Source organism: Phasianus colchicus, chromosome 33, assembly GCF_987193195.1.
Source record: "Phasianus colchicus chromosome 33, bPhaCol1.hap1.1, whole genome shotgun sequence".
In the NCBI taxonomy this organism is placed as follows: Eukaryota; Metazoa; Chordata; class Aves; order Galliformes; family Phasianidae; genus Phasianus; species Phasianus colchicus.
This window is the reverse complement of record NC_143468.1, coordinates 1,731,946-1,757,057: the sequence shown is the minus strand read 5'-3', so window position 1 is coordinate 1,757,057 and position 25,112 is coordinate 1,731,946. Positions and strand designations below refer to the sequence as shown.

Here is a 25,112-nt window from a genome sequence, read left to right as displayed (position 1 = left end):
GCTGCTGGATGTTAAATATAACCTTCCCTCCCTGCATTGAGCTGGAGGCAGTAAACAAAGCCTCATCCGGGTTGGGGGGGTGGAAGGAAGGCTGTAGGGAGTTTGGGGTCACCCGAATCACCCCAAGCTCTGCCCACCAAGTGCTGCGGTGGGGAAATAGGGAGAGAATTTCCACCAGCGTTCCCGAAATGATGGCTCTGTGCCTGCAGAAGGAGGGATGGAGGCTGCAAAGCCTGGCAATGGGACACACGACCCACAGGGATGGGCAGAGCTGTGCTGAGCCCCACGGCGCTGATCTTTGTGTGAGTGAAGTGAGATCTCAGCACACACAGCTCAGCCCAAGTGATGCTGCAGTTCCCAAAAGCAGCCCTACTCATAACCAAACCCCACTGCAGCCTTCCCAACTCCACCTTTCAATCACCAGCCCTGAAAGCACCACTGGGATTCGGGATTCATTTTGGCACCGCCTTTACCCATAACAGGGTGAAGCTGTCAACACTTTGGGGTTGGATAATTCTTATTTCTTCCTCACTGCACCTACACAGCCCTCAGGGAAGCCCAGCATCAATAGCAAGTCCATGCTTTGGCCTTCTGCCCCCCAAATCCTTCTGGAAGCTGTCAGCCATCTCTTATCCCAACCTATCTTTAAAGACCCCTTGGAACATTCTTGTTGGGAAACAGACTTTAGGATGAGCCCTCGAAGCAAGCTGAGGAGTAAGGCTGCTGTGCCAGGTTTCTGCTGCTCACTTTCTACCACTTAAATCACCATTTTGGCATATCCAAACCTTTCTCACCTTGGCCAGGTGCTCATCTCCTGCTGGATGCACAACCCCACTCCCAAAGGTCTGGGATCACACCTGGACTCTGCATTACCTGGATTTCAGCCTCATGCATAGAGTCATAAAGGTTGGAAAAGGCCACTAAGATCACCAGTCCAACCATCAACCCATCACCACCACGCCATCAACTCAGCACCTCAAACAAAGCAAGCAGCAGCTCGCAGGTTGCCTCCTTCCAAGCACAGGAGGACGACACAATGGGATGGAGATGGGAAGCTGAACAGCTCACGGCCCCGGGGATTTGTTTCAAAAGAAAAGAATAATTAATCTCCCACTTCCAGGTAGAACGGGGCAAAGACCAACTGGGGAGGATTACAGGAGTGGGAGAAACGGTGATGCAGACAGGATGGGTGGGGAGTTGTTGGGTTTTGAAACATGCAGAGCCATTCCGAGCAGCTCTGCTATTAATACCCAGTATCACTGTGCTGGAACTTCAGAATAAACCAGAGAAACTGTGGATGCTTCAGCCAAGTCGCAGCAGAATAAATCACTCCGGCTTAGATGCATTTTAAGAGCCCCTGAGCAAACAGCAGAGCTCAATAAAAGGCTCCTGTTGCCGTTGGCATCATTAATAAACAGCGGACTTTGAAGCAAGTGGCCAAAGGTTGCCTCATGCCTGTTTGTGCTGCAGTTTACGTGCACGTTTGAGCACCCAGAGGTGCCAGTAAATTCCTAACACCTTTTATAGAGCCATTAAACCCAGGTTCCTGATTTCATGCTGGAGAATCACCCACGCAGATACGACCCAAAGCAGATGGGACCGAGCAGGAAGTCCTTCACCACAAGTTTTGCCACTGCAACCTGGGATCCCCTCGTCCCTTCTGCTCCTTCCAGGCTCAATTCTGACCCCCAGGGCAGGTAACAGCCACCAGGAATTGGTATCTGTGCAGTGGTTCTCCAAAAACCTGCTCAGGGAGCTGAAACCAGCAAGTGCACGTAGGCACAAAGCGTTACAGAGGTCCTTGCAAAGGGATGCATGGATTTTCTGGGTGAGTTTTAGGGGGTCCAGCTTCCCCCATAGCAGTGCTGTGGTGTTTTCAGGCAGAAAGCACCTTTGCATATTGTGGTAGCAACGAGAATTACTCAATTCATTGGTTCTAAATAGCTTGTAAACAAGCCTGGTTGGGCAAGAAAGAACACACCAAGACCCAGCATGGGGACAGCGTGCCTGGAAAGCAAGATGAAGGAAAAATAGAGCCTTCAATTGAAAATCAAGGCCTTCTATGGGGCATGAAGGGCTAGCTGAAGATGAGTGCTTTTCACACCATGAAAACGTCTGCTCAGAAATACTGTTGCAGCTGCGTGTCGTACATGATTGCACCAGCGTGGTGCACAGAGATGGGGAAGCAGCAGAGTGCTAAGGAGGGCTGACAGTGTTAACAGCTGCACTGCAGCCACTTAAGGACCCATCCACCCCATGGCCACCGCAGGCACGGAGGGGACAGGGAAGGTTGGGGCCACCAAACCAGAGCCTGAAGGGCAGCACCTGAAAGCAGAGTTACTCATTGAGCAGCGGTGATTGAGGAAAATGTCGTTGCTCAGGCTGCAAGACTGTGGTATGTGAAAACCTCCATCCAGCCCCAAAATTCCTGCAAGGGGAGGAGTTATGACTTTGCTCTGCAAACCTGTGCCCTGGTTGCTGTAACAGCCCTGCTGAACACGCAGGGATGTGCTCTGGTGTCTGCAGTCTGCTGCCTCCATCTCATTGCAGCACGCAGTGCTTGAGCAAGGCTCTCCTCTGCCAGTCCCATGCCAGGCATTATCTCTCCTCGTCTCTCTTAGTCATTCTCTCACTTGGTGCAAGCGACCTGAACTCCCACGTGAATGGTTTGACACCATCAGGGCAAGCAAGCCACTAAAACACCCACCAGCTTACAGCTCATCAGGGCCTGGGATGGTTTTGCCTTCATTAGGAGCAGCTGCAGACTACGAGACACTCACCTGACGGCTGGAAAAAGCCTCAATTCAGCTGCAAACAAAAACTACGGCTGCTTTAAACACCCAGACTGCTGGCTCTGGGTCTGCTCTTCCCAGCCCAGGCGCACACTAGAGGCTGGCATGCTCCTATCTATGCAGCACGTGAAGTTTGCAAGGCTCCTAACAGATGGCTGACAGCCACAGGAAGGGAAATAGAGGGAAACACCTTGCAAGGTCTGAATGACTGAGGACACGCTGGCTGTCTGCAGTGCAGGCATGGCTCCAGCCTCTGCAGGGCTGCACCCTGAGCACCAGCAGCTCTCTGTGTGTGTGGGGTGGGAATTTTTTGCCCTGAAGCTCAGCTCACCTGAAGAAGCCCTTGCAGCCCTCGCAGGTCATGGCGTTGAAGTGGAAGCCGGTGGCTCTGTCCCCACAAACCCCACAGATTCGGGGCACGTTGCGGTCAAACTCACCAGCTGGGTCGGGAAGGGATGTGCTGGCAGCCATGGTTTCCATCTCTGGAGGGGCAGAGGAAAGCAGTGTTTGTGGCAGCTGTCACAGCATTACAAAAAGCAAATCAGATGCAAATAAAGGATTTTTTTGTTTTGTTTTGCTCGCGTTCAACTTGATGTGACAAGAAAAGCTGCTGTGTTCCTCTGGCTCTGCGTAATCACACCATCACCAAGCAGGCTCCAGGTAGGGCAGGACCGACCCCCACAGCAGAACGTGCTCACGTTTATTTGCTGCACTTCAGCAATAAGACCCCACTCCAAACCCCGTTCTTTTCTCCCCCACTCCTTTGCTTTCCAAAAAACGAGCCTTGAAAGAACCCAAATTCACCCAAAGCGGAGATGCAAAACCGCAGGGAAAGAGGTCACGGCTGGAGCAGAATTTCCCCCATGCAGACGGGAAGCAGCGCCAGCACTCACAGCAGCTCCCGTAAGTCAGACAAATCCCAAACACAAATCCAGTGAGCATTGTTCCAAAAATCCTCAAAGGGACAGAAAGAAGGAAGGAAGGAAACGGGGCTCCCAGCGTTTGAAGCTGAAAGGAACACCGGAACGGAGCTTGGCACGACCTGTTTTCCTGGCTGCTTCTTTTCTCCTTTTCCCCATTTTTTTCTTTCTATTTCCCCTTCTTTCCCCCCTCCCCTTTTCCCTTTCCTTTTCCCTCCTTTCCTCCCCTCCCATTTCTTAAAACTATTTATTTTAGAGGCCATTAAATGCTTTCTCGAGAGGCACCACAAACAGCTGCTGCCTCTTTGGCTCCACGCTGCTTTCTCGAGCCTCTCAGCTGATGCTGGGGATTTCCTGCACCAAACACCATCAGACAACGAAGTCTGGAACAAAAGTGAGTTAAAAAACCCCAAAGAAATCGAGAACTAAGAGCACAGCTCTGCAATTTAAGGCTCGGTATGAGTGTACCCAACTGCTATGGTTTGATCCCAGGGCAGCCCAGGCTCCTTTCAGCCCCTTTGAGGTGCAGTGGTTCTGCACATCTTGCACAAACAGCCCGTGGGGAAATGGCTACGGGGCACCTGGAACACAGAGCTGCTCCGGGAGCTTTCAGTTCTTGGTTTCACACCCGCTTTAATGGGAGCTCAGCACAAACAACGCTCTGAGAGCCTTTAGAGAAGAGTTCTGATCTGCTAAGCTTGGAGAAAGAGAGAAACAGGAGGAGAATCCCTGCAGGTGGGGTTACCTGCATCAGGGAGGTACGCCATGCTTTGCTGGTGTAAATCCCAGGAGCTGCAGAGCTGAGACATGGAGAAACCTGCAAGGAAGCACAGCATGCAGTGAGACGACCCAAGGGAGAGCACCCACCCCACAGCCCCCCCTGCACCCCACGGGGGGCACAAAGAGCTGCCCCACACGGCGCAGTGCTGGGAGATGTCACAGCTCTGCATGCAGACACGTTGCTAAGGGAGCAGGGAATGCAGTGCAAGGGCACAGGGAGGAAAGGACACAGCGAGGGGAAGCACAAGGCGTGCTGTTCACCCCGGTGATATTTCCCCATAAATCTCAGTCCCTCCATTCTGCCCGCCAGGAGTTCAGCCCTGTGCGACCGGACGGCGGCGTGGGATGGCACAAAGCAGAGCCAAATGGCTGCAATAAACGTGGGGCATCACAACAGAGGAGCACAGCTCCTCAATGTCAATGGGATCACTGAGAGCTGAGGATGGGAGTTTTGCTCCCGCTTCGCATCACTTTGTTCTTTCAGCCTGCAGAAGGGGAAGCATCACAACGGCACCGGGCTGACACCGTGCTGGGACAGAACCAAGAGGAGGCTTTAAGATGCTTTGCCTTCCTGAAGTTCTGCTGTCTTAAAGCAGGGATTGGGGTTTAGGTTGTCCTCATCACAGCACAAACTCAGGCACCACAAGGCAGGCAGCACGCAGACATCCCGAGGCATCCCTTAATGCTTCCCCAGCACTCAGTGCCACTCCTCGCTCTGCCAGCCCATCCCAGGGCCACGCACGTGGATGCTGACACCTCCAGGATGGGGGAAAAGAGGAACTGATGGCACAAAACCACCACCACGCAGGTCCCCCACATCCCTCCCTCTCTCTGCCAGCTCTCAGCTAAAGGAGAGCACGCACAGCAATGAGATCAGCAGCGTTCGTGAGGGAGCAGCACGCCAATGCCAGGCAGTTCCCCACGGGATGCAGCTTTAAGCTGCCATCTCTGACTTCTTGGAAAACGTTACTCAGCCCCATCATGGAAATGACGTCGGTGTGGGGTGGAGCACATAAAGGAGTTTCCCTCCGCCCCCGTGAAAGGTCGCTCATTCATCAAACGTGACATTTCGCCTTCGCCTCCTGGAAGGAGCAAAATCATTTGTTGTTGTTGTAAAAGCGCCGACTTCTTCCATGCGGGCACCTGAAAGGTCAAACTCATTTTGCAGCTGGTTACAGCAAAACGACAGCAGGTTCTGCCCCCAGCAGAGCCCAGGGCTCGGCCCCAAACGGCCGCGCTGTGCTGAGCTGCAGGTTTCACAGAATGGTTGGGTTGGGAGGGAGCTCAAGGATCACGAAGCTCCAACCCCCTGCCACACGCAGGGCCACCAACCTCCACATTTAATGCTAGACCAGGCAGCCCAGGCTCCATCCAACCTGGCCTCCAACACCTCAGGGATGGACGGGGCATCCACAGCCTCTCTGGGCAGCTGTTCCAGCACCTCACCGCTCTCACAGCAAACAACTTCCCCTGACACCCAGCTGAAATCCGCCCTCCCTCAACTCCAGCCATTTCCCCTCGTCCTGCACTTCTCTCCCCTTCCCAAGAGCTGACTCCCCTCCTGTCTGCAGGCTCCCTTGAGGTGCTGAAGGCTGCAATGATTCACCCCGCAGCTTCTTTTCTGCAGGCTGAACGAGCCCAGCTCCTTCAGCAGGGCAGGAGCCGTCACGTTTCTGCTTTTTGCTGCTTTTTGCTGCTTTTTGCTGCTTTTTGCTGCTTTTTGCTGCTTTTTGCTGCTTTTTGCTGCTTTTTGCTGCGTTGTGCACAGTTCTGCATCTCGAACAGCTGCAGGGAAGGCTGCTCTCGGCAGCTCCCTCCCCTGGGATGCAGCCAGGTGACACCTGGAGGAAGAAGCAGCGTGCAGCCAAGCTCAGAAGACGTGGGAAAAGCTCAGCTGTGGAAATAGCAAGCAGGGAGAGGAGCACCGGTTGGCCAAGCGCTGCAGCTCACAGCTCCGCGCCAGCCTCATAACTACTAAGCAACGAGTTATTTGGGACAGTGCTGCAACAGATCCCTGTTATTTAGGATGAGGCTGGGATGGATCCCACAGACATGGGCAGGGAAGATGTGGCAAGGCTGACCGGGGGCTGCCCGCCCCACCACTCCCTGTCTCACCCCAGGGCTGAGTCACCGCAGCACCGACGGCTCGCCTGCGTGCAACCAACGCGATGTGGTCCTTCCACTGTGCTGCTGTGGTGCACTGCAAACCCCGGCTGTGCTCAGGGAGAGCAGCAGGAATCACAGAATCAATTGCCAGGGTTGGAAGGGAGCTCAAGGATCATGAATCTCCAACTCCCTGCCACATGCAGGGCCACCAACCTTCCCACCCAATGCTAGACCAGGCTGCCCATCCAGCCTGGCCTCGAACACCTCCAGGGATGGACGGGGCATCCACAGCCTCTCTGGGCAGCTGTTCCAGCACCTCACCACTCTCTCTGTAAAGAATTTCCCCCTGACATCCAACCTAAATCTCCCTTCCCTCAACTTAAAACCATTTCCCCTTGTCCTGCAGTTATCAACCCTTTCAAAGAGTTGATTCCCCTCCTGTCTGCAGGCTCCCTTTAGGTACTGAAAGGCTGCACTGATTCACCCCGCAGCCTTCTTTTCTCCAGGCTGAACAAGCCCAGCTCCATCAGCCTGTCCTCACAGGGGAGGTGCTCCAGTCCCCTGATCATCTTTGGGGATCAGGGGGTGGAGGGGGGGCTGAACGCATCTGCAGGGGAGCAGAAGGTCTGCACAAACAGGAGAGCAATTCAGGAGGGGGTCGGTGCTCCCCAAATGTAACCCAGCTGTGGAAGGAAGCTGTGTGAAGGCATGGATCAGAGCTGGGACCTCTGCTGGGGATGCACTGAGTGCAGGAGTTACCTGTTCTACTGGGAAGCACGCACGCAGCATCTGCTCCTCTTCCTCCTCCTTAAAAGCAAAGGACCCTCCTTTGGGCTCAGCGTTATCACAGTTACTTCTGAGCCCCCCCCTGTAGCCCCTCGGGCTCTGATAGGCAGCATTTTGCTTGAAGTATTTTCTCATGCTTTGTCACTTTCCTTTTTCTCCTGCCAAATCGCCATTGCAAAACCCACACTCACAGCTCCTCCAAGACTTGGCAGAGGGGAAAAAGGCTCTGGAGAAGGATTGCTCCCACTGACAGCCTGAGTCATCTGCACAGCAGCAGGTTTTCCTTCCCAGCGTCACAGCGCTGAAACGCTGCCTTCTGACAGCACGATTCTGCATCAGCTGCAAAGCAAAGGCCAAAGCACAGCTGGAGCCAAAGCACAAACCTCACTGAGGGACACAACTCAGCAGCCATGGCTTCGGCTGCCCCACGCTCAATCACTGCACAGAGCCAGAAATACATTTATTGCAAAAGCCCAGGATTGAAAAACCTTTACAGGAACGGTCTGTGGCTTTGCATGCATGCGAAACGCAGCGTGCTGAAGGCAGCAGTCCTGAAGCTGGGAGAAAACAGGAGATTGCAATGGTTGGATGGGGTGGGGTTGGAGCCCTCACACCTTGCACTGAACACATTTACACCTAAAAGAGAGAGCAGGAATTTGTCCAGCCAAAGGTCCCAGGGTGAGGAACTTCCCTCTGTGCCAGGACTTTGGGGGGAACAAAGACACTTTGGGAAGGTCTGAGCCCTGCCCAGGCAGCACAGGGGACATCTCAGCACAGAGGGTTTCAAGTCTGCAACGTTTGGAGACCGACATCCTTAAACAACTCCAAGATGCAGAAAATAAACCACAGCGATGCCACGAAAGCATCTGTCATGTTCTCAATATCTTTGTTTTGCATTGTTGGGTTCGTTTCTTTGCCAAGGAAAACAAAAGCTTTCCCCGCTCAGCCTGGAAGGAGCAGGATGGCTTTTGAAACCTCCATAAATCCTCAGCCCAGCGCTGCTCTGAGTGCTGCTGAAGGCTTTGCTGAGCCTTGGAGAGACCCATTCAACTCTCAGGGAGGCTTCACTATTTTCCTGGCTCTCACGCTCAATTAACACCTCTGTGACACATCAAAACAAAGCGATGCTCCCTGAGCCTCTCCAGAGCCTCTGGCAATGCACTTGCATCCCAAGAATCTTCCCCAGTACAAATCAGCCTATTCAAAGCATCCAGTCGCGGCACGCAGGCAACCCCTTTCCCTATTAAAGAGGCAATTAAATCATTTCCTTCTGTAGCTCCAGGGAGCCCCGTTGCTCCGCTGCTTTCCACGAGATTTATGAGGCAGCTGACTGACAGCCTCCTGGGAAGATGAAGCACAGCCTCCACGTGCACACTTGGAGCTCAGCATCACTCTGGGGATGCGGCCCCACGCAGTGCACACGGATGGATGCACTGATGCCTCCTGCCCATAGAGACCAGCACCGTCCTGCCCAACTCTTCAGGGAGGGATGGTCGCTTTCCCAATGGGTCAGAGGAACCCAAATCCCCCCAGAGTGGGGCTGGGAGACTTCCCAGGCACACAACCCACCAAACACATCCACACTCCCTCACCCACAGGGCAGCTCCAAGGATCTTGGATGCGTTCCCTCCTCCCCACCTCACACCCACTGCAGAGTAGAAGGGCTGCAGTCTGGCTGCAAAAGGCATCAGCAGCACAGAGAGGAGCTGAGGGAGCAGGGAACCAGAGATGAGCATCGTGGTGCAAACCCTCAGCAGCTTTCCCAGTGTGGAGAGGTAGGAGAAAACCATCTGGCCGTAGACAAGCTCTTTTGCCACATTAGCCAAGTATCTTTATGGGATCTCCCATCACAATTAAGCAACAAATCCTTACAAGCACAGGTAAAAGCAGAACGTATTTCTATTCCTCCCTCCTGATAGGGAGGAATGAAGTAAACAGATTTCCAGATTCCTGCTCGGGCACCACATCAGGAATACCTCCAACCTGAGTCCTGGCTGGCCCAGCGCAGTCATTGCATCCACAGGAACTCAGCACACACTGCAGCAACGCTGCTGGAAATCCAGAGGGCACCACCAACTCTGCATCATCAGCAGCTGGACTGCTTTAACACAGGGTTTGTGTGAGCACCACGACCTCCCTCCAGCAAAAAGACGAACAGAGCTTTGCACGTGGCACAGCTAGTGGAGTTCCTATTCCTTTCCCCCTCCTCACATCTGTATTATGGCACTGTGGCACTACTGGTGGGCACGAGGGCAGACAGAGGTTTGTTTTGCAGTCCATCTCATTCAGGTTCTGCCCTCACCCCAACCTTGAGCACTCAGCTTGCTGCAAGAGCCCGCAGACAGGCAGCTCCCTGCACCGTCTGCCAACCCGGATGAGGAAACCTGGCACACCCCACCAGGCCCTCGGCTGCTGATAAGGGCTAATGACAGAGGAGCAATGGGTTACAGCATCACCGGAGCGCCCACAGACCCCCTGCCCCCACCCCAGGGGTTGGGTGTGAGGTCAGCACCCGCACAGCCCAGTTCTGGTGCTGCAGGAGTGGGGCACAGGAGAGAAAACACAGAGGGAAGGATGCAGCAAAGCATCTCCAGACCTGGGGATCTTCTTCTGTCTGCATCAGCCAGGTCCTGGTGCCCTCTCCTTGGCCATGGGATCAGAATAAGTCAAGTCAGAAGGACCCACAAGGATCAGGGATTTCCACAGAGCACTGAGACCTGAAGCTGCTCAGATCTTTGCCCTGGGCTGAAGGAGCTGCTCCATTTTAGGGTTTCCTATTTACCACGTTGATTCATTTAGAGATTCAGAGCCCAAAAGCATTTCTTGGGTAAAGGAAGTCCAAAAAAAAAAAAAGTTTTTAGACAGGAACACCATTCAGCAAAGCATTGATCTCACTGGCTTCGAATTCAAAGAAAACACCGAGCAATGATTCAGCACTGAAATCACATCACACCAAGTGGCCCCGAGAGCTTCACACACATTCCAGCCCTCAGACACATCAGCTGCCTTTATGAATTTGAGTTTCCTGGGCAGCTTCGGCTCTCTGTCCCCAAAAAGGCCAAAAATAGTCCTCCAGTAAATGCTGTTCCCTGTGCCTCCCATTTCAGACAGGTACTGAAAGCCAATCGCTCCACAGGTCTCAGCAGCCCCAAACCAGGGCCAGCCCCACTGATGGGGTCCTGCAGCACTGGGGTCCACGTTTTGGGGGAATTTGGGGGGTTTTACAGAAGGCAAACAGCTCAACCCCCCCGCAGGGCTCTGCCACAACGGGGCTGATTCCAGGAATGGGGCAAACTATTCCCGTTTCCCTTCGTGGGAAGGAACAGGAGATGAGCACTTCTAAAGGGAACAGGAAAACAGGAGGTGCCTCTCCCAGCCCTGTCTGAGTCCTTTTCCTTTTTCAGCACCAAACTTCAGAGAAATGCAGCAGGAAGAACACCCCAACCTAATGGGGGCGAGGGGGGAGGAGGGGGGAGCACGACAGCATTTGCAGCAGCTCCAACCATCATAGATAGGAAAATAACGAGCAGAAGGAAGGGTGAAAGTCTGCCAACAGACAATGCCAACAGCGGGCACAGATCAAATGGGGCCGTGTTGTTCCCAGGGAGAAGAGATCAGCACCTGCCCCTCTGATCCCACCGAGAGGGGCTGTGTGCCATTGGGGGGCTGCGTGCCATGGGCAGAGCTGTAGGGCTGCCATGGGGGGCTGTGTGCCGTGGGCAGAGCTATAGGGCTGCCATGGGGGGTTGTGTGCCATGGGCAGAGCTATAGGGCTGCCATGGGGGGCTGCGTGCCATGGGCAGAGCTATAGGGCTGCCATGGGGGGCTGTGGGCCATGGGCAGAGCTGTAGGGCTGCCATGGGGGCCTGTGTGCCATGGGCAGAGCTGTAGGGCTGCCATGGGGGCTGCGTGCCATGGGCAGAGCTGTAGGGCTGCCATGGGGGGGTTGTGTGCCATGGGAAGAGCTATAGGGCTGCCATGGGGGGCTGTGTGCTGTGGGCAGAGCTGTAGGGCTGCTATGGGGGGCTGTGTGCCATGGGCAGAGCTGTAGGGCTGCCATGGGGGGTTGTGTGCCGTGGGCAGAGCTGTAGGGTTGCCATGGGGGGGGCTGCATGCCATGGGCAGAGCTATAGGGCTGCCATGGGGGGCTGTGTGCTGTGGGCAGAGCTGTAGGGCTGCCATGGGGGGGCTGCATGCCACGGGCAGAGCTGTAGGGCTGCCATGGGGGCTGCGTGCTGTGGGCAGAGCTGTAGGGCTGCCATGGGGGGGCTGCATGCCATGGGCAGAGCTATAGGGCTGCCATGGGGGCTGCATGCCATGGGCAGAGCTGTAGGGCTGCCATGGGGGGGCTGCATGCCACGGGCAGAGCTGTAGGGCTGCCATGGGGGCTGCGTGCTGTGGGCAGAGCTGTAGGGCTGCCATGGGGGGCTGTGGGCTATGGGCAGAACTGTAGGGCTGCCATGGGGGCTGCGGGCCATGGGCAGAGCTGTAGGGCTGCCATGGGGTGAGGGGGGCTCTCCTCAGCTTCCTCTCCTCTGGGCTGAACAAACTCAGCTGCTTCTCACACTCTTTGCCCTCCAGACCCATTCCTATTTTAATATCCCTCTTCTGGATGCTCTCTAATAGCTTTATATCCTCTCTCTATGACCTATAAAACAGCTCAGCGCTGATCAGAGCAGGGAGAGCACCGTGGTGGTGAGCTGCAGGATGCCTCACTTCCCGAGCAGAGCTGTGGGAGGATGTTAATCACCAACCAGAACCAACGACAGCCCCTGACAGACCGGGATGCTTGGGTGTGAGAAACAGCATCAGGTCCGTGCAACGGAAAGCTGGGAGCAAAGGGAATCTGACACACAGGTTTGCAGTTTGTTTAAGGAGAGAAGGCTGCTGTCAGGTGGTAAACAGGTTTATCTCCCAAATAATTTGGGCTTTTGTAGTGCTGCACTTACAGCACGATTCACAGCTCTGGTACAGCTGCTGGTCTGCACTCCCTAAAGCAGCACCCTGATGGTGCCCCAGCCCAGTTACAGCACATCCAGAACAGAACCAGATTCTTCCTGACCTCCCAGGAGGAAATCCACAACATGCTGAGCTCCCCAAACTCATCACTGTGCTGCTCCAGCCCTGCCTGCACCCGGACCTCTTCCTGCACCCAGCCTGGCAGCTGGGACGCTGCTTTGTTGGCTTGACGGATGACAAAAAAAATCACGTGTAGGAGCTGAAAAACAGGTTGGTTTCAGCCCAGCCGTGCCCGGCAGCAGCGCCAGCTCACAGCCCCGAGCACGCAGGGAAGCTGCGCCCCGCATAACACCGCTTCAGGTGGCAGCTTTTGTCCCTAGCAGAGCATCAGCATCTCCATGCCCACCCCAAAGGGCACAGACACGACCCCCAGCACTGCGGCTGCCGGCTGAGAGCGAAGGCTTCGGTCCGTGCACGCTTCCATCTGCCTCCAAACCGCTCCGCTGTGTCCGCAGGGCAAACGCACGTGGCTCCCCAGCAGCCGAGCTGCTGCCACCAGCGGCACAGCGCTCATCGCAGCGCTCGAACCCCGCGTTTCTCATCGTTTAGTGGCTGAGGACGGAGCGGATCCGGAGGAGCCACGCAGGACCTCCCAGCTCTGAAGTCAGAGGGGAGGCGGTGCGGGAGCGGCGGTTCGCAGGAAGGATTCGGCTCCGTCCAACTTCCCTTCTGACTCAGCGCAACCCACAAAACTGCTCTGCCCGGATTCGGTGGAAAAGTTCAATCCCAGCCGGGCCCCGGGCTGCGCTGCTCACCGGAGCCGCAAGGGAGGAGCTGCTGCTCTGCAGTGACAGCCAGCATCACCCCTAAGAATTCGTTAACTCAGGGGAAAAAAGGGACAAAGTTCAGAACAGAGGCAGCCCTGCTACATGATTTTCTCCCCCGGGTTTCCTGTGGCTGTGGAAGCAGCCACTCTCAGCCTGAGCTCCAGCTGTGGAGGTTTTGCTTAGCAGCTCTGAAGCATTCATGGGCCACGGAACGAAGCTGAAGGAACCTCGGGCTGCGAGCACTGCAGCGCCACAGGGCTTTGTTTGCTTTTCGTACCCATTTCATGAACAAATGCATCTGTAGGCACAGCCGCCCTCCACGCAGCCCCAGCACTGCACCCCCTATGGGATCATCTCTGCCGAGTGATGCTCGGCCAGGTGCTGTTGGAGCTCCCAGGTGGGAATGCAGGAGTTTACAGAGCTGTGAGATCACAAAGCACTGCAGCAGCAGGACAGGAATGCATTCAGAAATAAACCCACACAGCTGCACTACAAGGAGCTGCAATTCAGGGGTCAGCAGTGACAGCCTCTCCTAACCCTTCCCCTTGCAATTTTGACAGGCAGGAGAAGCAGAAAAATCGCTGTTTTCTTCTCCCACATTTCCATCCTTATCTCCAGGAGTGATTTCTCCAAGCTCATGTTTTCCAATGGAAACTCTGCCTTCCAGCAGCGTCAGTGTGATCTCCGTGCTGATATCAGTGTTGTTGTGCTGCACCACATCACTGCGGGGCACAGCGAGGACAGGGCTGAGGGAATGCTGTGTGCCAAGGAAACCACAGCAGCAGTCATTGCCACCCCAACAGCATCACCTGAACCTTCCAAGATCCCGGGTCACCCAATTCCCCTCAATCCAAATTCATTCGTCCACGCCTTCATTTCCCAATCACTGTTTCCACAGCACGAGCAGACAAGGAATCCTGGCTCTCACAGTGCAAGAATCCAGGAAGGACGGACAGACAGACAGACAGGAGCTGTTCCTGCATGCGGGAAATGCAGCAAAGGGCTCTTCCCCATTTTGAAAGGTATGCAAACAGGTTCTGGTGAAGAATGCAAATTGCTGTCCTCATCCGGGGGGGGGAGTCACACTGAGAATATGTAACACCCCCAGAGACTCTGAAGGAAATTCTATATGGGGAACAAGTCTAACATTAAGCTCGTTGGGTATTTTTGCTGTTGCTGAGTCGTGGAGGAAAAGTGACAGCAAACAGAAGTGGGCATAGAAATAACATCTGCTGAAGGCATCACCTGGGTTTGTGAGATCAGCTGAAGAGCAGAAGTGGAGCCTTCAGCTCTTGGCACAGAGGAAGGATGGGGAGATGCTGCTCTGGGGGGGAATCAAGGCTGGGAGGTCTCCCATTTCAGAGCAGTGGCAGCCCCAAGGAAAGCAGGTCAGGTGTTCCAACACAGCCATACCTCCAACTGCTCGAAACAAACACGTAAACTTGGAATCAAGGGCTGGAGGAGAGCAGCTCCTCTTTGCTGAGCGCCAACTCAGAGCTCTGCAGGAAGAACCCAGAACTCAAAGGTCTCAGCATTCACAAAATCACAACGCACGGAGCAAAGATTCAAAGCCCTTCAGAGGCTGCCGACCCGTTCTGGTGGCCTTTGAAATAATAAACTCATTTATTAAGATCCCAGTAGATAGAGGACAACATCTGAAACCACTCCCAGAAGCAGAGAGCTCACAGCTTTGGCCAACTCCTGCTGCAATGGCAGGAGCTCAGTGCAGGGTGCCTACAACACCCAGCCATTGCTCAGGCACCTACCCTGTGCCAAGCAAAACCCATTTGTGCAAGAAAAGCTCTCTGCATCAATCTGAGCTTGCCCAGCTTTGCTGTGATCACAGACTTCCCATCCAGCTGTGTTTTCAGCTGTTTTAAGACATTTATTTTAGGGAAGGAGCAATGCAGAGACAGCCAGGTTTGGAGAAGCTGAGTGACGGGCGCTGATCTGTGTTGGATTAATCACCTCAATCAGCTCCATGGAAACACAAGCCTTGACCAGCCCTCCTTACGAGGCACAGACAAACCCTCCAGGCTTCCCCTGTGGTGTAAAACAGACCCAGAGTCACCACTGAGCACGTTTCCCATGAATGTGGCCTTGCAGCTGCCACAAGTCTTACTGCTAAAGGAAAGTTTTAGCTCCCCAAATAATGAGTAACAGAACCCAAAGCCTCACTGGTCACAGCAGCCTTAGGGTAAGATGGGACGTGGAGTCAGGACAGCCCTGGGCTGAAGATTAGCTGGGGTAGCCAGGCAGCCCAACCACCCCACTTTTTGCATCCTACCCCAGCTGGTGCATCTCAGTGGGATATTCCTGCTTATGAGAGCAGAAGACTGATCCACATCACCCCCAAGGCCGTCCAGCAGTCAGGACTATTTGCATGGGAAGGATAGAAGCTGCCAATGATCATCTCCAGGACGAAACTCTGCAGCCTTCCCCAGTCCTTCCAGGACAGATCTCTGCCCTGCACAGACTCCAAGAACCACAGAACCATCTAGGTTGGAAAAGACCACTAAGATCACCCACCCAACCATCAGCCCATCACCTGGGGCTCAGCCTGTTGGAGCACCTCGTCAACTTTGTACCCATGGGCTGACCTGAGGGCAATTGGGATCCATCCAAGCTGGATCTCAGCCTGCACACCCTTCCTTCCCTCTATCCAACCCAAAGCACTCCCAACAAACCCCACGCACAGAGCAGCATTTTCTCTATCAGCCATGCTGAGGACAATCAGAAACCCAACAGACACAGGTTGAAGACAGAAGGGAACAAATAAAAATCAGAGCAAGGAGCAAAACTGAGTCAGACAAAAGAAAGAGGACTTCTCAAAGAGAAAAGGCAAAGCGACCGCTGCACATCAGCACGGATTGCTCCTCTCGATAGCACCTGCCCAAATTGCAACCTCCTGCTGCAGATCCCTGAGGAAAGGAGCAGAACCAAAGGCACGGAGCTCCTGCAGGTCCCTAGGCTGGGTGGCTCCTTACCTGCAGAAGGAACGTGGCTGTGAGGTGCTGCTCCTGGGGCTCTGCCTCTCCTGCCTGTCCGGGCAAACGCGGCGCTGAGCGCAGCACGTGACAGCCGTGCCCTGCCCTCCACTGCCAGCTCCTTCTCCAGCAATTTGACTGCTGCTCAAGGAAGTGAGTGGGTGAGCAGGGTGAAAAATTGTTCCCCTCTACTCAGAAACAGCAGAATTACCCACAGATTTCTCCTTCCCACAGATGAGCTGCAATGATCCCATTACCCCACGTTGGCCAATTTCAGTTCGCCTCGCTCTCAAGCGGAGCGCACCAAGCTGATACGTGGGTTATTAGAGCTGGTAAACAGGGTGAGAGCAGGGAGTCCAGGAGGCATCATCCCCACACCGCCAGGTATGAGCAGGTTCACACCACCCATGGATGCAGGCACTGCCTCATCCTTTTGTCCCTGCAGAGGTTCTGTGGTGCAGATCACCATGGTCAGGTTTTGTCGCAACGTGTGCCACTGGTTTGAAATTATGTCATCCATGCAAGCAAAATAAGTGAAATAAAGGGCCTCTCGCAGCAGTTCTGGTGCAGACAGAAGGTCTCCTACCTGTAGATATAATTGCTATCTGAAGAGCAGGCAGCCCAACCACCCCACTTTTTGCATCCTACCCCAGCAAAGCATCCTCAGGACAGCGTGGTTGAAGCCACCCAACGGGAACACAAACTATTTCCTCCCTCTGTCTCCAGCAAACCACAGCAGCACTCAAACGTCTGAACATGATGCAGAGATGCTCAGAAAGCCATTGCCTCCCCTTTGAGCTCATCAGAGCACAACTCGAGACCCTTACAGACTGAGGAATGCTCCGCACTCACATCCCAGGGCACAAGGCTGGAGGGAAGCCGTGTGCCACAGCTCTGCTCCACTCCAGGTGGAAAAAGCTCCTAAGCAGGGACTGAAGCTCAGCATCCAGGACTGCTAAGCACCACCTTCCCATAGAGCATAACGCAGAGCTATCAAATCATAGGACCATGGGATGGCTTGGGTTGGAAGGGACCTCAAAGATCACGGAGCCACGGAACGTTTCCACACAGCGCCCTGCATTCTGCCCACCCTCGCTCCCAAAGGTGAACCAAGCTCCAAGCAAGGACACAACGTGTTCTGCAGAACTAAGCAGGTCTAAATATAGATCCCGCTTGTATCTTATCTACGTTCTGTTAAACGGGCGCATTCATCAGGTTATAAGAGTTTATCCATAAGAAACCTTCCAAGTCAGCACTATCCACGTCCCCAAAGCAGGGGAAGGGAGAGGAGCCTCAGCCAACCTCGATGTGATGCCCCCAAAGCCCCATCCCATGTGCATCCCTGCACCACAGGGCACAGCCACAGCTCCGCACCCATCACCCATCCCTTCCTGCCCAAACAGGAGGCGGTGGGGTGGGAACTCTGATAAAACAGGAGGTGCTGTTGTGTTGCAGCCATGGGTTGAGAAACCAAAAGGCAGCAAGCAGGATGGGGCGCAGCACAGCACCACGAAAACACACGGACTTCTCAGGAACAAAGAAGAGGAGCATCCAGAACAGCTCCTTCAACCACATCTCACTCAACCAGAAGCCTCCATGAACGGAAGCCATCAGGCTGGAGGCAATCACAGTGTCTGACTGCTGGAGGACCGCAGACAGGTCGGGTCAGCAGCTCCCAGATTGTTCCTGGCAAAGGAACCGCTTTGAGATACACAGATAGAAGTTCTGGGTATTGTTTTTTTAATCACTCCTACACCCCATTTCCAATCATTAGCAGACAAAAGTCACTTCCATGTGTGATATGGTTTAACCACAGGTGAGAAAGCTGTGTTTTACAGTGGCTGATTCAGCTCAAAGGGAAGGCAGACGCATGCAGGAGCTGCACTGATGCTCACCCCACTGCCTCGATCCTTTGGGTGAAGCCATGCTGAGCTCTCCTGGCCATACAAAACCCACTCCTTGGCCAAGGCATCTTTCTCCTTCAGGTCACTGAAGCCCTACTTTAAACCCTATGGAGTCACTGCCTTCCCTTATCTCCCAGACCTTTGCTCCCCTTGTCATTTACACCCCTCATGCCCTGCACCAACGCTCCTTTCCCCTCCCAGCTCCACGCCAGTTGCCAGATGCTCTCACAGCTCCACAGCACAGCAAGGGCTGAGCAGGAGGGGAAGCATTGCTGGCAGACAGGGCCTGCCCAGGGCTCTCACATCTGCATCACACAGCCCACGATGCCCACACTCATTAACCTCCTTCAACCATCACTCTATTCGCTCAGATAAAAGAGACCCAGAAGTAATAATAAAGTATTTTTTCCTTTCTATGTGGTGCTTTGGTGTCCCCTCTACAGTGGGGCACACAGCCTCATACAGAGCCCACTTAAAGACACGCTGCACAGCTGCAGCATAACACAGCTCTGAGCTGCAGCTCTCCCTCTAATAGCTCAGGGTCTATTTTCAGAAGCTCCTCTTGCCTTTCTCTTATTGGGGTGTTATATTTTAACCTTGCAAATCTGCTCTGAATTCATGCCACCGCCTCCCCTCCAACCACAGGGTGCTGCACAGCAGGAGAGCAAACTGAGCTGCCACATCACAGCAGCCACAGAGCTGTGGGAATGCTCACAGAGGAGCTGCCACATGTGAGACCACTCCGGTCCCCCAACACATTCTTTCGGGTCAAAAAACAGCAAAAATAATATTAAAAAATCCAGGTCCTGCCTGCCAAGGGTTGCAAGACAAGGAGCAATGGCTCGTGATGACTTCCACCTGCTGTCCAAAGAGGCAGCTTTGCTTCCAGCAGCTGTTACACTGAGATGCTGCTTTCCCTTATCCTTGCAGCCTCCTCCAATAGGGAAAAGCAGCACAGACCCACACAGAAACTCAGATTTACCCCTCTGATGCAAAGTCCTTCGAGGAGAGCCCCTCTGCACCCAACCCATGGAGGGGCAGCACTCAGTGACAGCCCCCCGCCCTCCCCTCCCCACTCTACCAGTGCACGCAGAGCTGTTTACCACCACTTTTATTTCTTTCCCAGTGACATCTCAGCGTTTCCCCCTTTGAAAGCCACAGGAAGTCTGGGCCGGACGGGCTGCCTTCAGCTCCGTGGGTTAAACATTATTCTGTGGGGCTGGAGGTGTGCTTGAGGGGGGAAGCAATTCTCAGAGTTACACATTAAGAGGTCAGATCATCCACTTGTTTTCGCTTTGAGGACAACAGGATTTGGGAGAACACCAAGGGAGAAGCTGACAAGTTCTTGACTAATAATAAACCCATTTCTGTGCTTTGTGCCTTTGATGCTGGGTGAGATCTCACACCCGATCTGCCACAAGATGTCAGACAGATGAGCAGCAGAACCCTGATGGATCCGCCGAACCTCACGTGGTTTTTCACCCTACCCTCAGTCTCAGGGCACCTTTACAGGACCCATCCAAAAGCAGCTACAAACCTGAGTGCAAGAAGAGGTTTGAGGAGCATCGACAGCCCACCTCAGTACAGCAGATGGGTTAAACGCAGAGGAGGCAGCGGTGGGCTCCTGCCCCGACCACACAGCCAACCCCATCCCGACATCACTGAGCTCTGGAGGAAGATGAGTCAGTGCCCAGCGTGGGAGGCAGCGCAGCACGGGGCGGCTGCTGGCACCCAGCAGCTTCTGGGGAAATTCTGCTGAGTGCCCCAAGCAGCTTCGGGCTCAAAGAAGGGGAAGGAGAAACTCAGCTCCTCTGTAGCCCCCTTCCTCCCCCCACCCAGGTCCCTTTGGGTGCCCTACAGGGACCACCCCTCCCTTTAGGTGCCTTCAGATACCCTACAGCAGCCCCTGCCCCCCTTCCAGCTACAGCAGCTGCTCCTTTCCCTCCTCCCTCCCCCCCCCCCAGGCTCTTTCAGGTGCCCTGGCCCTGCTTGCTGTAGGGAAAATCCCCCTCATCCTCACGTAAATCCCCAGTGCTTTCCTTTTCCTTGCACTGGGATCTTGAAGTGTCACAGCTGTCACATCCAACGTGGACACAGGCAGCCAAAAAGTCACCAGGGAATCACAACCCAGTGCCTACAATCACACCTGGCAGAGGTGGTCTGCCCATATCCCTCCAAAAAATAACCCCAAACAACAAAAAACACCCAATTGGGCAATTAAACTGAATGTGCTCTTCGAGGCTGGTCATTAATCAGGCTCTGAGCTGAGTCAGAGAGCAGCGTGTTGAAAAGAAGCTGAAAGCTCTAAAACACAAAACAGGTAGTCAGAGAGAAGGGGACTTGGGGACAGGACACAGGAACTGGAGTGACAGCACACAACAGGGACGCTCAGACCAGAGAGATGCGAAGCTGGGAAGGGGCTTTATGTCAGCACGGGATATAGGAGTGGCTCCAGCTTCTCTGTAAGCTCAACACATAGAAGGGGGAAGCAGCCCAGAGTGGTGAAAATCAGTCAAATTAGGGGGGGGAAACTAAGCCTTCCAGTACAACCTTATCTACACCCCTCTGCTCAGACACCCCACAGCTCCAGCTGAGCCCAGCAGTGAGGGGGGCTCTGACCCACACTTCTAATTAAAAGCAACACCCAGAGAGATGGCTAGAAGGGACAGGATCCCCCCCAGCCTAATGAACCCCACGGGGGAAGAGGGGAATCCTTAGCACCCCCTTGGAAGGAAGTGGGGGAGAGCTCACAACAAGAAGATAAAGGGGTTCACACAGGACCCTAAACTGGGCAGGGGTGCACAGTGCTTCACGGGGACAGATCTGGGAGGACAGAGCACCCCCAGAGCAAGAGCAGAGAGACTGGGAGGCAACGCAACACCAGTGCAAGTACCCCCAAGCTCTGAGAGTGCCTCTGAGAGTGCCACGGGGTGACTCCAGGCTGCTGTAACCACAGGAAGCGCTAGGGAATCCCCCTCTATAATGAAGAGGTCCCCATAGAAGCCCCCAGCAACCACCACAACTCCTCCCCCACGCTCCAACAGCGATACGAGGCTGCTCCCACCACACACAGCACTCAGAGCCCACCCTCCCCAGTCCCCATAGCACCCATTACCTGCACTCCCAGCGCTGCCACCCCCTCCCTCCCCCTCCGCCCCGGAGCCGCCTTTTGACGGGAACCGCCGGCTCCGCGTCCCACCCCCTCCCACGGCCACGCCCCCTCCCTCGGCCACGCCCCCGCTCACCCACCAATGACAACGCGGCATCTCCTAGGCCACGCCCCCTAAGAGGTGGATCCGCCCTGACACCGCCTACCGTTGCCATATAAGGCGAGAAACGCGCTAAGCCCCGCCCACTGTGGGCGTGGTGTGGGCTGGCGGGAAATTGCACGTGGCTGCCCGGCCCGGGACCCCAAAAGGCGGCAGCGCGGCACCCCCCCGTTTCGGTCCAGCTTCTGCCCGTGCTGCTCCGCACCTGAGCCTTGTGGGGAGACCCGTGCACTGCAAGGAACTTCTGGGCAGCTGCTGCTGGTTCTGCTTTGAGCTTTTGGGGTTCTGCTGCCTGGCATTTTTGGGAACACAGGCACTCTAGAAGGCGCAGTGGGGCGTGCAGTTTTGCTTCCTCCTGGCCTTCCCTCCTAGCTGCTTACCGGACAGAGCAAACTCTACCAGTACAACAGTGCCCCCGAGAAGTCACAGGCAAATCATCTCACCGTTGTAACAGCTCTTGAGGACATCCAGGTATCCTTGCAGTGGTTCACCTTTGCTCTGGTGGCTTCTAGAAGCTCAGGTGTCACATGGCTCTGTCCACAGAGCTGGCAGTGCTTCAGAGGCTGCTTCCCTTCCGGAGTTCTAAGTAATAATCCACTGTGTACTGGGAGCATTCATCACCTGGCAAGTGAAATTCATTTCATTTATGCGCCTGCAGCATCTGCAGAGCTGGTCTCCATCCTTTCCCATTTTTACGATTACACCCAGAAGAGCTGCCACTGCAGACTGCAGTTCCTCTCCCTGATTGCATCTCTTGGAGAGTTCATGGATTTTTCTGATGCCTAGATCAGATTAAGGGCAGAAGGAGAGTTGATTCATCCCCTTCCTCCAGAACCAGAGACAGAAGCATCTGCAAGTGCCCAAGCACAACTCCAAGCACAAGGATCAGTGTGGGCTCCCAGCAGTCAGGGCTGTTTGCAGCCCCCAGTCTCCACTCACCCCTATCATAGCTGGGGCTCCACATCCTGCACATGAGCTGAGCCCGTGCAAAGCCCTCACATGACTGGGGGTCAGGGACCTGGAGGTGGGGTATGGCTGCCCTGCAGGTCCTGGAGGTATCTGGGACTGTGCAAGCAGCCATAAGTATTGATTATCATAAGTACTGATCTCAGCCACCCCAGATCCCCTTTTTGATGATGCAAGTCAAACCTGCAGCACAGGGATTCAATCTGAGCCATTTCAGCTCACGCTGCAGCCCCCAACCCAAACCTCTCAATGTTCTGGGCACCTCACAGCCCTGCTCTGAAAACCTCCAGATATTTGTCAGCTTCTCCCTTTCCATCTTCCAAAACCTGTCCAGCAACATTTTATAAAGCGACAAGAAAGGCATTGAGAAAGTCCCTTTGTGATGTTCCAGGGTTTACCAAATGTCCCCTAAACCCAAAATCCCCAGAGAAAACGAACCCAAGCGCGGGCGGCACAGCAGACAGCAATCACCGCCCTGCAGCTGCGCTCATCGAGTTCAGCAGCTTTAATTTGTGTGGGGAAAGTGTTTTGCTGAATGTTTTCAAATTGATTTAATGAGACCAATCAGTGGAGGAAAAAAAAAAAAAAAGATCTGGGGAGAAATGAGAGTTCATTAGAGACAATTGGGTCGTATAGAACTTTTTTGGGGAATGAGGAGAGCGTTGTGGCAGAGGAGACAGACGGGGATGGTGATAGGGATGGGGAAGGGAAAATGGATAGGGATGGAGATAGGGATAGAGATAGAGATAGGGATGGGGATGGGAAAGAGTTGGGGATGGTTATAGGTATAGAGATGGGGATTGGGATTGGGATAGAGGTAGGGACAAGGATGGGGATGGCTCTCATGCTTTTGGGATAGACTTGTCCCCTATATCCAGACTGGCTTTGAAGGGAAAATGCCTTTAAAACTGGAACAAAAGGGATTAAACCAGGATACCTGTCCCCTAACATGACTTCACAGTGTTTGGCACCCCCCGGGCAGGACCTCACATCGAGGTTTCTCACCCATAGCTTTGAGTGCAGTTTCTTCCTGTAGGGATTCTCTGTTGTCTGCTACAGGGCTAAGCTCACCTTTCAGCCCACCTTTAGTGGCTCAGTGAAGGCTTCCCTCTTCCCATCCCCTCCCTAAAATGCCCTGTGCAGAGCCCATCCATCCTCTGTTCACTTGAGGGTGATGGGATATGAGCAACTCATCCAATTAGGGAAGCAATTAGTGTGGACCGCAAGGCAGGGAGCCTCCCTCACGCCAGTTGCTCTCAGGAGGAAGAGAACAACCGATCCATTAAGCAACGCAGAGTTGTTACAAATATTTTCTTGCCATAAATTTGATTTTTATGGTTGGAGTGATTATGAAGGGAAGGAATTTGATTTTCCATTGAGCCCACACATTTGGTGGGGCAGCAAAAAACCTGGGAGATCACAGCAGAGGCTCTGCAGGGTTATGTGAGCATCGGCTGACCCCAAAGGTCCGTTTCTTTTTCTGCTTCGGTCCCAGAGATGCAGGGCTTGGGATGAGGGGGATGAATGAGCTGCTTTGATTCTGTTTTTTTCTCCTCCACCCCCCAAACCAATTGTATGCTCCTCTGCACCCATTTATAATTGGGGAACGGGGGAGTGGGGAGGTTGGATTTTCCCCTTTATCTGTGTATCCAGAGTGCAAAGCCCCTAAAATCCCAATAAATCGATGCAGATGGATCAGCACCCCCCTCAGTGCGGAAATAAACCCCAAGGGACAACGCAGGAGAAGGAAGGGACAGTTGAGAAATGCGAATTTCTGCAGTAGCATGAGAAACCCTATGAACCTCAGAACTGCCAGTGAGAAGCAATTTCCCCCTTAAACGCTGCGTTTTGGGGTAATTTGTCTGCAGCGGTGCTTCTCCCCTCCAAACCCTCCGCAGCAAATCCCCGTGTTGGGAGCAGCAGCTTTGAGCTCTTGGGGGGGGGGAGCCTGGAGTTGAGCTTTTAGCAGAGGTGCACAGAACGGTGTAGGAGCTGCTCTGAGCTGGGCGAGGCGACATCTAGCGAGCCTGCAGCGCAGGACAGAGCGTGCAAGGCTTGCACGGCCCTGCAGCACGCTCAGAGCATTGCACGGACACGTACAGTCCTGCACAAGCACGCACGACCTTGCACTAGGATGCATGGTATTGCATGAGCATGCACAGCCTTGCACGAGTGCACGCAGTCTCGAGTGTTTTGCACAAGCGTTCGTGGTTTTGCATTGCCTCACATTGGGACTGGTGAACCTACAGCAGTTTGGGGGTTCATACTGGGATGGGTGCCCCCATACTGGTGTAGGAAGGGTTTGTACTGGGATGGGTGCCCCCATACTGGTGTAGAAAGGGTCCATACTGGGATGGGTGCCCCCATACTGGTGTAGGAAGGGTTCATACTGGGATGGGTGCCCCCATACTGGTGTAGGAAGGGTTTGTACTGGGATGGGTGCCCTCATACTGGTGCAGGAAGGGTCCATACTGGGATGGTGCCCCCATACTGGTGCAAGAAGGGTTCATACTGGGATGGTGCCCCCATACTGGTATAGGAAGGCTTCATACTGGGATGGGTGCCCTCATACTGGTGCAGGAAGGGTTCATACTGGGATGGGTGCCCCCATACTGGTGCAGGAAGGGTCCGTACTGGGATGGGTGCCCTCATACTGGTGCAGGAAGGGTTCGTACTGGGATGGGTGCCCCCATACTGGTGCAGGAAGGGTTTGTACTGGGATGGGTGCCCCCATACTGGTGCAAGAAGGGTTCATACTGGGATGGTGCCCCCATACTGGTGTAGGAAGGGTCCATACTGGGATGGGTGCCCCCATA

The 25,112-nt window shown here is 54.3% G+C and overlaps 1 protein-coding gene across 4 annotated transcripts in view; it reads right to left on the bottom strand.

Annotated features, from left to right (window-relative positions):
* The window catches only part of VDR (vitamin D receptor), a 34,773-nt gene extending 13,554 nt beyond the window's left edge, over positions 1 to 21,219 (bottom strand). Inside the window, exons 1-4 of one of the 4 annotated variants that reach the window (XM_090128428.1) lie at positions 21,177 to 21,204; positions 16,158 to 16,298; positions 4,458 to 4,529; positions 3,124 to 3,274 (exon numbers count right to left, since the gene is read on the bottom strand). In XM_090128428.1, the coding sequence (XP_089984554.1) occupies positions 3,124 to 3,274; positions 4,458 to 4,521 (215 nt within the window). In that variant the 5' untranslated portion in view covers positions 4,522 to 4,529; positions 16,158 to 16,298; positions 21,177 to 21,204. Of the gene's footprint in view, positions 1 to 3,123; positions 3,275 to 4,457; positions 7,335 to 16,157; positions 16,299 to 21,176 lie in introns of those variants that run through there. The other 3 variants (XM_031602784.2, XM_090128427.1, XM_031602783.2) reach the window with 3 other exon arrangements.
* Positions 21,220 to 25,112: the final 3,893 nt, after the last annotated feature.